This window comes from Oryx dammah, unplaced genomic scaffold (genome assembly GCF_014754425.2).
Source record: "Oryx dammah isolate SB20612 unplaced genomic scaffold, SCBI_Odam_1.1 HiC_scaffold_5, whole genome shotgun sequence".
NCBI classification, from domain to species: domain Eukaryota; kingdom Metazoa; phylum Chordata; class Mammalia; order Artiodactyla; family Bovidae; genus Oryx; species Oryx dammah.
This window is the reverse complement of record NW_024070189.1, coordinates 47,493,973-47,506,791: the sequence shown is the minus strand read 5'-3', so window position 1 is coordinate 47,506,791 and position 12,819 is coordinate 47,493,973. Positions and strand designations below refer to the sequence as shown.

At 40.7% G+C, this 12,819-nt stretch overlaps 1 protein-coding gene across 1 annotated transcript in view; it reads right to left on the bottom strand.

Annotated features, from left to right (window-relative positions):
• Positions 1–2,620: 2,620 nt before the first annotated feature.
• The window catches only part of SLC36A2 (solute carrier family 36 member 2), a 41,352-nt gene continuing 31,153 nt past the window's right edge, over positions 2,621–12,819 (bottom strand). Inside the window, exon 10 of the mRNA XM_040239556.1 lies at positions 2,621–2,705. Within this exon, the coding sequence (XP_040095490.1) occupies positions 2,704–2,705 (2 nt within the window). The 3' untranslated portion in view covers positions 2,621–2,703. The remainder of the gene's footprint in view (positions 2,706–12,819) is intronic.

The following is a 12,819-nucleotide window of genomic DNA, read 5'->3' as shown; positions in this document are numbered from 1 at the left end:
TAGCAACATCTCTGGCCTCTACTCACTGGATTTCAGAAGCATTCTCTCTCTTTCTCTATCCCAATTTGTGACAACCAAGAGTGGCTCTAGACATTGTAAATGTCTTAGGGTATATTAGTCACTCAGTTGCGATGAGCTCTATGCAGCCTCATGGACTGTAGCTTGCCAGGTTCCTCTGTCCATGGGATTCTCCAGGCAAGAACACTAGAGTGGGTTGCCATTTCCTTCTCCAGGAGATCTTCCTGACCCAGGGGTTGAACCTGTGTCTCTTGCATGTTTTTAAAGTATTTATATTTATTTATTTATTTAGCTGTTCCAGGTCCTAGTTGTGGCATACAAACTCTCAGTTGCAGCATGTGGGATCTAGTTTCCCAAACAGGATTGAACCTGGGCCCCCTGCATTGGGAGTGCAGAGTCTTAGCCGATGGACCACCAGGGAAGTCCTTCCATTTTATTTTTTTAACTAAAAATTGCATGTACTTAAAGTGAACATGATTTGATATACATACACACAGAATTGATTACTAGAATCAAGCTAATGAACAAGTCTTCTCCTCACATGGTCTCCATTTTTTAAATATGTGATGAAATTAAAAAGTAGGGCTTCCCTGGTGGCCCAGACACACAAGATTAAAAAGTAGGGCTCATTATTATTATATTTTGGCCATGCTGCATGTGGGATCTTAGTGCCCTGACCAGGGGTCAAACCTGTGCCCCCTACAGTGTAGAAGCATAGAGTCTTAACCACTGGACCACCAGGGAGGTCCAAGCAGGCCTCATTATTAATCATTATCTCCCAAGTATGTTCACAGGGCAGAGAGCTAAGAGGAACTCTCTCACCCTCTTTGTGTTAGACACCTGTGACTTTATAGATGTGACCTATGCTAATAGTATCAGGAAGAAACAAATGAGAGATGAAGAGTTCCACTAGAGTTCACCAGAATGTAGCCTCCATATAGCAGAAGACTGTTTTTTGGTCTTGTATACATCTATATTCCCAGAGCTTAAGAATAATAGATGCTCAATATATATTTCTCAAATGAATCATGATTAGAGGTTCTGATGAGACTTGGAGGATAAAAAAATCACTTAATAACTCTTAGGAAGCAAAAATCAAAGGATAAAGAAGTTGTCTTAAAACGCAAAGACTGCACCGGCAAAGAGAGCCTGGCTGAAGGCCATGTGCTAATAATGTTCTTCAGAAGTTCTAGAACCCTGATAATTCTAAAGGGGGAAACATCCCATCTCTGTTGGAACTGATACAGACTGGAAGTCATATCAGAAGCCAGAGTTTCAATGTGCCTGTTTTAGACACGAGGGCCATTTACACTTGGAGAGAAGGAGAAATTTGCTTCAACTAAATTGAAATCATCTATCTATTCAATTCTGTAGAACAAACTGGAACTTTCAGTGTGCCAGTATCTACAAGCAGGTATTGTGTAAAGGAGGGTGTAAAGATGAATCAGAGAGTTCCTGCCCTCAGAGATTTCAGGTAAGTGAGGAAGCTGGGAATGTAAAAAAATGAGCATGTTCCATCTTTGTAAGTGTTGTAAGAATTCCAGGTTAGATACCTACAAGTTGAAAAACACAAGGTGCAGGAATTTTAACAGGAGACAGAGGAAGGGGATTTCAGAGGACTTTAGAAGGGGAAACCAAGAATCAGGATTTTTAAAATTTTACAGAGGAGGGGGATTTCAAAAGACGGAAATAAGGGAGATGGGAACAGCATAAGATAGAGGACAGAGGTGGGAGGGCGCAGAAGTGTCATGGGATTGGTGGAGCCTTTGTCACTCTCATCTGCCAAAGTTTCTCACAATCAAATGGATGGAAACAGGAGTTACACACTGAAATGCCTGGAGGTGCCAGGCTGCTGCTGTCAGTGAACGAAAAGGCAAGGATATAATCCCAGGCAGTTGGGAGAACTATGGCAAAGTAGATTCTGAATTAGCATGTGAGTTATGGTGAGTTTTTAAGAATAGTGGTGGGGAGGCAGAACTGGATGAAGGTGGTCAAAAGTAACAAACTTCCAAATATGAGATAAATAGGTACTGGGGATGTAATGTACAACATGACAACTGTTATATGGTATATTTGAAAGGTGCAAAGAGAGGAGATCCTAAAAGTTCTCATCACAAGGAAAAACAATACCTATTTCTATAATCATATGAGGAGATAGATATTAACTAAACTTCTTGTGGTAATCATTTTACAGTATATGCAGTATGTGTGGTAAGTCACTTCGGTCATGTCAGACTCTGTGTGACCCTGTGGGCAACCATGGAGCCAGCCAGGCTCCTCTGTCCATGGGATTTCCCAGGCAAGAATACTGGAGTGGGTTGCCATGCCCTCCTCCAGGATATGCAGTATACCTTAAATTAATATAGAAGTGGTTGTCAATTATATTTCAATAAAATTGGGGAAAATATGGCCTGTCCCCTCCAGGCATGTTCCATTTAGCTCCAGGTTGGCTCCAGAGGATTGATGCCAATAGGTTCATTTCCCATTGCAAAGAGTGCTCCCAAATTGCCCATCAACAATGCTAAGGCTGTAGGAGCCTGCCAACCCTTTCCCTTAAGTGGGGAGACGTGGTTCCCATCCCACAGGTCCATCTTACCAATAAGCCGGCATTTTTCATGGCCAGAGGAAGTCCCAGGAGCCCTGTGCCAATGTTGCATTTCAGTAAGTGAATCAAGGTTTGCATCATCCTGTAGGGGGAGCACAGGGCAAGAAAATGGTATGTTAGTGGAAGAAAACGTGACCCAGCGCTCGGGCGTCTTTCGGTCTCTCTAGCACCCTCTGGTGGGAAGATGGACAAAATCAGATGAAATGGACTCTCCATTTCACTCTGTTCCCAGGATCTGTTTTGCAACCTCTGATTCAGAGCTGGTGCTAGTTCAGGTGACTCAACAAATATGCACCACACACTGTGCTGTGCTGTGCTTAGCCGCTCAGTCGTGTCCGACTCTTTGTGACCCCATGGACTGCAACCCGCCAGGCTCCTCTGTCCATGGGATTTCCCAGGCAAGAATACTGGAGTGGGCTGCCATTCCCTTCTCCAGGGGATCTTCCCAACCCAGGGACTGAACCCAGGTCTCCCACGCTGCAGGTGGATTCTTCACCATATGAGCCACCAGGGAAGCCTACCACACACTAGGCTCTAAATAAAAAGTTAATAACCATTGCTACCATCCTGGATAACTCCCTGCTGCTGCTACTGCTGTGTTGTGCTCAGTTGTGCCTTACTCTTTGCGAAAGCCCCTGGACTGTAGCCTGTCAGGCTCCTCTATGGGATCTCCCAGGCAAGAATAATGGAGTGGGCATTTCCTATTTCAAGGGATCTTCCTGACCCAGGAGTCGAACTCAACATCTCTTGTGTCTCTTGCACTAGCAGGCAGATTCTTTACCACTTGTGTCACCTGGGAAGCCTGGATAACTCTGGGCTTCCGAATAACTGTAACCTGCCAGGCTCCTCTGTCCATGTAATTTTCCAGGCAAGAATACTGGAGTGGGTTGCCATTCCCTACTCCAGGGGATCTTCCTGATCCAAGGATTGAACCTGCATCTCTTGGGTCTCCTGTATTGGCAGGTGGATTCTTTACCACTAGCACCACCTGGAAGGCCCCTCCAAACCCTCATGTTGTTATACTTTATTTAAATAATCACTCATTGCGTCTGAACTATCAATATCACAACCAGATATGAAGTCAAGATCTGGCTTCAATAAAATTATCACGCATACCTGTGTTATTTCATTAGGAAAAATTCCTGGAATGGTATTATTGATCAAAGGACTTTTATTTATAGTTACTTATACTTAAAAAACCCTAAGTAACACAGTATGAAGTTTAAAAGGTAAAACAAACAAAAGAAGAACCAAAAACATCTTATATAGTGAACATAAATGTCTATCTGCCTCTCAGTCTCCCAATTCTCTTAGCCAGAAGCAACCACTAAGGCCAGTTGTGTGTGTGTACTTAAGAAAAAGCATACATCAAATACTTGTATGTTTTATATAAATATGTGTTAGGAGTGACATACATTATAGCATTGCCATCTAGAAAGCTACCAATTTAATTCTTCCTAAAACAACATGAAAGTGGGCATTTCCTGACATCCTTATCCAACACTGGGTCTTGTCATTTACAATCTCTTTATGCCATGGATATTATCTGATCTGATTACTAAATAATAGTTTAATTGGCAATAAAGCCTTAAGGAAAAGAGCCTTGTGTCTGAGGTTATGGCAGTAAAAGTAGGGACATAGGGCTAGGAGGTAAACTTTTATTTTCTGGATGGGTTTGTATGAGGAAGGGAGGGGGTGGAGGGGAGAGAGAGAAGAAGGGAGAGAGGATATGAATAATAGCAGTTGTTGAAGGAGTGGAAAGCAGTCAGCCTGAGATAGAAACTGCTGAAGAGAGAGCAGTCAGCCTGGTATAGAAAACTGTTCCTGGAATCAACAAGTTCATGTTGGGGATGACTACCTGTTTTTTGCAAAACCTGTGAAAAAGTTTGACATGGGTAAAACTTTTTAGATTCTAAAGGTTTCATCTTTAATCCATGTGTCTTCTGTTCAGTGGGGTTAAATGTGGCCCAGCTCCGTGAAGGCAGCAGTGCCTGACCTCAGATGGGGAAGGGCAGTGTGGCCACTTACGACAATCCACTGGCTTCCTCTGCAGGATGGATCCTCTCTGAAGTGATACTACTACTACTCTCCGAGAGTGACCTGAACCCATCATCCAAGGACTTGGGCTTGCTGGTGTTGTCCCTTGCAAGCAATGAGATCTTCAACATGGTGGGTGGGTGGTGATGGCTGAGGGTTAAGGCCTGTAATAGCCTTGAACCAGTCTCCCATGGGTTTTTCTCCAGAGAAACCAAGGCTGCAGGGCTGAGAAGCTGGCTCGCAATTCCTGAGCTGGTTCCGGCGCTGGTGACAGGGGGATGCTGATGTTGATTACAGGCCTCGCCTGGCTTTGGAGACTTATGAGAGTCTCATCTCAGGATGGTCCTCAGTGCCCCTTGTGACTGCCCGGCTACACACCAGGACCTGCCTGGACTTTCAGCTGCTTCCAGTTCAGCCCTTAGTGCTTTAGGGCAAAGTGAACCGTGTGGCTGGGAGGAAGAAGACACCATTGGACTGGAGGTCCTGGTGCCTGGATGTGGGGCCAGGCTCAGGACTTGTCTCTCTTTGGTAAGGGGGAAATCACAGCTACCTCACAATGGAGGCTGCCCAGCCAACAAGGTGCTGCTGAACTGCAGGATGCAGGTGTAGCCCTACAGAGGGTCCTATCACCTTCCCAGTGTGCGGATGGAGCGGCTTTGTTTTAAATTGATGTATAGTTGACTTACAGTATTACATTAGTTTTAGGTGTACAACATAGTGATACAAAATTTCTATAGGTTATTCTCTAACTAAAGTTACTATAAAATATTGGCTATATTCCCAGTGCTGTACAATATGTCCTTGTAGCTTATTTATTTTACACATAGTAGTTTGTACCTCTTAGTTCCCTACCCCTATCTTGTTGTTCCTCCTCCCACCATTGATATCTATTAGTTTGTTCTCTATATGTTTGAATCTGTTTCCTCAGAGCTTGTTATATTCATTTCTTTGTTTCATCTTTTAGATTTCACATGTAAGTGATAACGTAGAGTATTTGTCTTTCTCTGCCTGACATTGCACCTTATAAGCATAATAATCTACAGGTTCATCCATGCTGCTGCAAATTTTCATCCTTTTTTAAAACTAATAATTCACTGTATGTATACACACACACACATATTTTCTTTATCCTTTCATCTGCTGATGTACACTTAAGTTGCTTCCATATCTTGGTAATTGTAAATAATGCTGCTGTGAATATTGGGGTGCATGTATCTTTTCAAACTAGTGTTTTGTTTCCTTTGGATATATACTCAGGAGCAGAACTGCTGAATCGTTTGGTAGTTCTTTTTTTCAGTTTTTTGAGGACCCTCCATACTGTCTTCTCTAGCACCTGCAACAGTTTTACATTCCCATCAACAGTGTGCAAGGGTTCCCTTTTCTCCACATTGTCCCAACATTTGTTATTGGCAGTCTTTTTGATGATAGCCATTCTGACAGGTGTGAGGTGATATATCTCATTGTGGTTTTGATCTGCATTTGTCTGATGATTAGTGATGTTGAACATATTTTCATGTGCCTGTTGGCCATCTGTATGTCTTCTTTGGAAAAGAAATGCATTTTTAATGGTCATTAATTTTTGCCTTTAAATATTTAATTTTTAACTCTTAATAGAATCCTGGCTTTGTCACTTAACTAGCTGTGTAGCTTGGCCAAGTCACTTAACCTTTCTGTATCTTATTTCCCTCATCTACAAAATGAGTACAATAGTACTACCAATGTCAGAGGATTTTTAGAAAGATTAAATGAGTTAATATGTGTACAGCATTTAGAACAGTGCTTAATATTTGGTCAGCACCAAAAATTTATTACCGTTAATACATTTTCAGAATGACTAGCTAGTTTTTCGAACAACATATATTGAATAATCTTTTCCCTATTTTATTTAAAAGGTTTCTCTTATCATATTAATCAAATTTCTCTGTAGTCTGATCTGTTTCTGTATTTTCATTGGTTAGTCTTTTCTAATGCTAGTACCAAATTGTTTTAATTATGTAATATATTTAACAGTTGATAAGAAAGGGCCACTCATTTTACCTTTTTCATATTTTAATTCCACCCCCCTGCATTAATTCTTCTAGATAACTTTAAGAATCTTCTAACTCTCCACCTCAATGCTGAAATGCAGTGGGCATTTTACTGAGATTAAGTTAGATTGATAGATTATATTGGGCAAAATGGTCATATTTACAATCTGAGTTTTCCAATCTAAAGCATGCATGATAACTGTTTATGTAAGTCTTAATTTATGCTTCTTAGCAGACTTTATTTTTCTTCACAGGTATAGCACATTTAAAAAGCTTGTTTCTAGGTGCTTTTGTTTCCTATTGCTGTATATAAGATTTCTAATAACCCATTTTATTTATTATTATTTTTAGATTGAAGTGACATGATTTAAAACATTATATAAGTTTTATGTGTACAAGAGTGTTTCTACTTCTCTATATACTACAGCATGCTCACCACCAAAAGTTTAGTTTTCTTCCTAACACAGTTGTAGCCATTGATCCATTTGGCCCTCCCCCACCCCACAACTGGAAGCTACTAATCTTTTCCCTGTATCTAGGCATTTGTATTTTTTTGTCCAGTTTGGTTTGTTCATTTTTTATTAGTTTTTTATATTCCATATATTAAGTGAAATCATAGGGTATTTGTCTTTCTCTGTCTTATTTCACTTAGTATAATATCCTCAAGGTCCATCTCACAAATAGCAAAATTTCCTGTTTTTTTGGTGGCTTAGTAGTATTCCATTGTATATGCGTATGTGTGTACTAAGTTGCTTCAGTTATGTCTGATTTTTGCGACCCTATGGACTGTAGCCTGCCAGGCTCCTCTCTCTGGGGGATTCTTCAGGCAAGAATACTGGAGTGGGTAGCCATTCCCTTCTCCAGGGCATCTTCCTGACCAACGGATGGAACCACATCTCATATCTCCTGCACAGGCAGGTAGGTTTCTTTACCACTAGAACCACCTGGGAAGCCCTCTATGTGCATATATACCACTTATTCTTCATCCACTCGCTTAGTTGCCATATCTTGGCTATTGTAAATAACAACACAAGGGTTCATTTATCTTTTCAAATTAGTATTTTTATATTGTTTGGATATACACCCTGAAGTGGGATGGATGAATCATATGGTATTTCTACTCTTAATTTGCTGAAGAATCCCCATACTGTTTTCCAAAGTGGCTGTACCAATTTAATTCCCACCAATAGTGTACAAAGATTTCCTTTGTTCTACTTCCTTGCCAACAAGTGTTATTTCTTGTTTTTTTAATAATATTTTTTAAAAATAATTTTTATTTATTTTTGGGTGTGTTGGATCTTCGTTGCTGCATGGGCTTTATTCTAGTGGCAGAGAATGGGGGCTACTCTTGGTTGCGGTGTGGGGGCCTCTCATTGTGCTGGCTTCTCCTGCTGCAGAACGTAGGCTCTAGGGCACGTGGGCTCAGTAGTTGTGGTTCTTGGGCCCTAGAACATTGCCTCAGTAGTTGTGGCCCACAGGCTTAGCTGCTCCAGGGCATGTGGGATCTTCCTGGACCAGGGATTGAACCCATGTCCCCTGCTTTGGCAGGCAGACTCTTTACCACTTAGCTACCAGAGAAACCCCTATGATAGTCATTCTGACCAGTGTGGTGATATCTCATTGTGGTTTTGATTTGCATTTTCCTAATAATTAGTGATGATGAGCATCTTTTCTTGTACCTATTGGTCACCTGTATATCTTTTTTGGAAAATATCTATCTAGCTCTTTTGGGTTGTTTGTGTTTTGTTGTTGTAGGTTGAGTCATATGAGTTCTTTATATATTTTGGATATTAACCTCTATTGGTGATTGCAGCCATGAAATTAAAAGATGCTTACTCCTTGGAAGAAAAGTTATGACCAACTTAGAGAGTATATTCAAAAGCAGAGACATTACTTTGCCGACTAAGGTCCCTCTAGTCAAGGCTATGGTGTTTCCTGTGGTCATGTATGGATGTGAGAGTTGGACTGTGAAGAAGGCTGAGTGCTGAAGAACTGATGCTTTTGAACTGTGGTGTTGGAGAAGACTCTTAAGAGTTCCTTGGACTGCAAGGAGATCCAACCAGTCCATTCTGAAGGAGATCAGCCCTGGGATTCCTTTGGAAGGAATGATGCTAAAGCTGAAACTCCAGTACTTTGGACACCTCGTGCGAAGAGTTGACTCATTGGAAAAGACCCTGATGCTGGGAGGGATTGGGGGCAGGAGGAGAAGGAGACGACAGAGGATGAGATGGCTGGATGGCATCACGGACTCGATGGATGTGAGTCTGAGTGAACTCTGGGAGTTGGTGATGGACAGGGAGGCCTGGCGTGCTGCGATTCATGGGGTCGCAAAGAGTCGGACACGACTGAGCGACTGAACTGAAGTGAACCTCTATTGGATATATCATTTGCAAATATTTTCTCCCATTCAATTGGTTGTTTTTTCTTTTTGCTGACAGTTTCCTTTGTTGTGCACAAGTTTTTTAATATTTGCCCTACCAATTATTTTTGCTTTTGTTTTCCTTGCCTGAAGAGACATATATAGAAAAATGTTGCTAAGACTGATGTCAAGAAATGTACTGCCTATGTTTTATTTTAGGAATTTTGTGGTTTCAGGTCTTATATTCAAGTCTTTAATCCACTTTGAGTTGATTTTTGTGTAAGACAAAGGTCTAGTTTTATTTCTTTGCATGCAACTGTTTATGGAACGCTATTGAACAGACTATCTTTTCTCTATTGTATGTTTTTTGTTCTTTGCTATAAGTTAATTGCCTATGTGAGTTTACTTCTGGGCTCTCAATTCTTTTTCATCACTATATGTATCTGCTTTTCTGCCAATACCATACTGTTTAGATCACTATAACTTTGACACATAATTTGAAATCAGGGAGTGTAATATCTCTAGCTTTATTCTTTTTTTCTCAGGATCGTTTTGGCTATTCAGTGCTTTCTGGTTCCATATAAATTTTAGAATTTTTTCTTTTTCTGTGAAAAATGTTGAAACTTTGATAGAGATTACATTGAATCTGTAGATTGCTTTAGGTAATATGGATATTTTAACAATGTTAATTCTTCCAATCCATGAGTATGGAATATTTTTCCACTTATTTGTGTTTTCAATTTAATAATGTATGATAGTTTTCAATGCACAGGTCTTTCACTTCCTTGTTTAAATTTATCCCCAGGCATTTTTTCATTTTTGTTGAGATTGTAAATGGGATTGTTTACTTAATTTTTCTTTCCGTTAGTTCTTTTTTAGTGTATAGAAATGCAACAGGCTTTTGTATATTGGTTTTGTATCCTTCAACTTTATTGTATTTTTTATTTCTAATAGTTTCTGGTGGAGCCTTTAGGGTTTTGTCATCTGCAAATATTGACAATTTTACTTCTTCCTTTCCAATTTGGTTGCTTTTTTTCTTGCCTAATTGCTCTGGCTAGGACTTCCATACCTCTGAATAAGAATGGTGCATCTAGGAATCCTTGTTTTGTTCCTGGTCTTAGAGGGGTGGTTTTCAGGTTTTTAATCATTGAATTTGGTGTTAGTTGCGGGCTTGCCATTTATGGTTTTTGTTATGTCTAGGTACATCCCTTCTCTACCCACTTTATTGAGGTTTTTTTTTTTTAATCACAAATGGGTGTTGAATATTGTTGAATGCTTTTTCTGCATCTATTGAAATGATCATATGGTTTTTAATCCTCCATTTTGTTAATGTGATATAGCATGCTGATTGATTTGCAGGCATTGAATCTTCCTTGTATTCCTGGAATAAATCCCACTTGATTATGGTGTATAATCCTTTTGATATATTGTTATTATGTGTCTTGGAAAAGGTCTTTTTGCATTAAAGTAAGTACATCTTCTCTTTACCTCATGGACTTATATATCCACCTCCTTCCCCACGTTTGGCATTGGCATTCTTTGGCATTGCCTTGCCAAAGAAAGCTCAAACTACCACACAATTGCACTCATCTCACATGCTAGCAAAGTAATGCTCAAAATTCTCCAGACCAGGCTTCAACAATACATGAACCATGAACTACCAGATGTTCAAGCTGGTTTTAGAAAGGGCAGAGGAACCAGAGATCAAATTGCCAACATCTGCTGGATCATCAGAAAAGCAACAGAGTTCCAGAAAAACATCTATTTCTGCTTTATTGACTATGCCAAAGCCTTTAACTGTGTGGATCACAATAAACTGTGGAAAGAGTTGGGAAAGAGATGGGAATATCAGACCACCTGACCTGCCTCTTGAGAAATCTGTATGCAGGTCAGCAAGCAACTGTTAAAACTGGACATGGAACAACAGACTGGTTCCAAATAGGAAAGGGAGTACGTCATGGCTGAATACTGTCACCCTGCTTATTTAACTTATATGCAGAGTACATCATGAGAAACGCTGGACTGGATGAAGAACAAGCTGGAATCAAGATTGCCGGGAGAAATATCAATAACCTCAGATATGCAGATGACACCACCCTTATAGCAGAAAGTGAAGAAGAACTAAAGAGCCACCTGATGAAAGTGAAAGAAGAGAGTGAAAAAGTTGACTTAAAGCTCAGCATTCAGAAAACTAAGATCATGGCATTCGGTCCCATCACTTCATGTCAAATAGATGGGGAAACAGTGGAAAGAGTGAGAAACTTTATTTTGGGGGGCTCCAAAATCACTGCAGATGGTGACTGCAGCCATGAAATTAAAAGACACTTACTCCTTGGAAGAAAAAGCTGTGACCAACCTAGATAGCATATTAAAAAGCAGAGACATTACTTTGCCAACAAAGGTCCATCTAGTCAAGGCTATGGTTTTTCCAGTAGTCATGTATAGATGTGAGAGTTGGACTATAAAGAAAGCTGAGCGCTGAAGAATTGATGCTTTTGAACTGTGGTGTTGGAGAAGATTCTTGAGAGTCCCTTGGACTGCAAGAAGATCCAATCAGTCTATCCTAAAGGAAATCAGTCCTGAATATTCATTGGAAGGACTGATGTTGAAGCTGAAACTCCAATACTTTGGGCACCTGATGTGAAGAACTGACTTATTTGAAAAGACCCTGATGCTGGGAAAGATTGAAGGCGGGGGGAAAAGGGGACGACAGAGGTTGAGATGGTTGGATGGCATCACTGACTCGATGGACATGAGTTTGAGTAAGCTCCGGGATTTGGTGATAGACAGGGAAGCCTGGCGTGCTGCAGTCCATGGCGTCGCCAAGAGTCAGACACAACTGAGCAACTGAACTGAACTCCCCACGTTTGGGAAGTTCTCAGCTATCATTTGCTTAATAAACTCTGCTCCCTTCTCCTCCAAGGATATCCATTATCCTAATATCAACCTTCCTGAAAAGCACTGGAGAGTTCTTATAGAATGGCGACTGAACTGAACTTAACTGAAATATCTTATTTCCTTTTCCTCTTCTACAGGTATCATTTCTAGATTTCTATCTTCAAGCTAACTTTCTCTTCTATAAGGTCCGCTCTGTTACCAATGCTTTTTAATGCATTTTTCATTTCATTTACTATGTTCCTCAGCTCCAGAATTTCTATGCGATTCTGTTTTAGAGTTCCAATCTCTTTGGTAAAGTACTCCTTCTGAGTTCATTAAACTACCTTTTATGTGTTTTCTTGTAGCTTGTTGAGTTTCTTCATGACAACTATTTATCAACTAGATTGCAATATCCCATCACTCGTCTATGGAGAAATATCTTTCTCTTTTTTTGGTGGTATAATGTTATTTTGGTTCTTCGTGGTTCTTGATGAACTGTCTCTCTACCTGCACACTGAAGCTAACCTTAGAAGTTAAAAGTCCTTTCTTTTGTTTTCAGGTAGGTGGCACCATAACGCAAGGTTTTGGTCTCTCTTGAGCTGCCCCTGGTTACATTTGAGAGTTGGCACTTTCCAGTCTTTGCTAAAAGGTGTGGCTCTCTGCCGGAGAAGACAATGGCACCCCACTCCAGTACTCTTGCATGGGAAATCCCATGGATGGAGGAGCCTGGTAGGCTGCAGTCCATAGTGTCGATAAGAGTTGGACACGACTGAGCGACTTCACTTTCACTTTTCACTTTCATGCATTGGAGAAGGAAATGGCAACCCACGCCAGTGTTCTTGCCTGGAGAATCCCAGGGACGGGGGAGCCTGGTGGGCTGCCGTCTATGGGGTCGC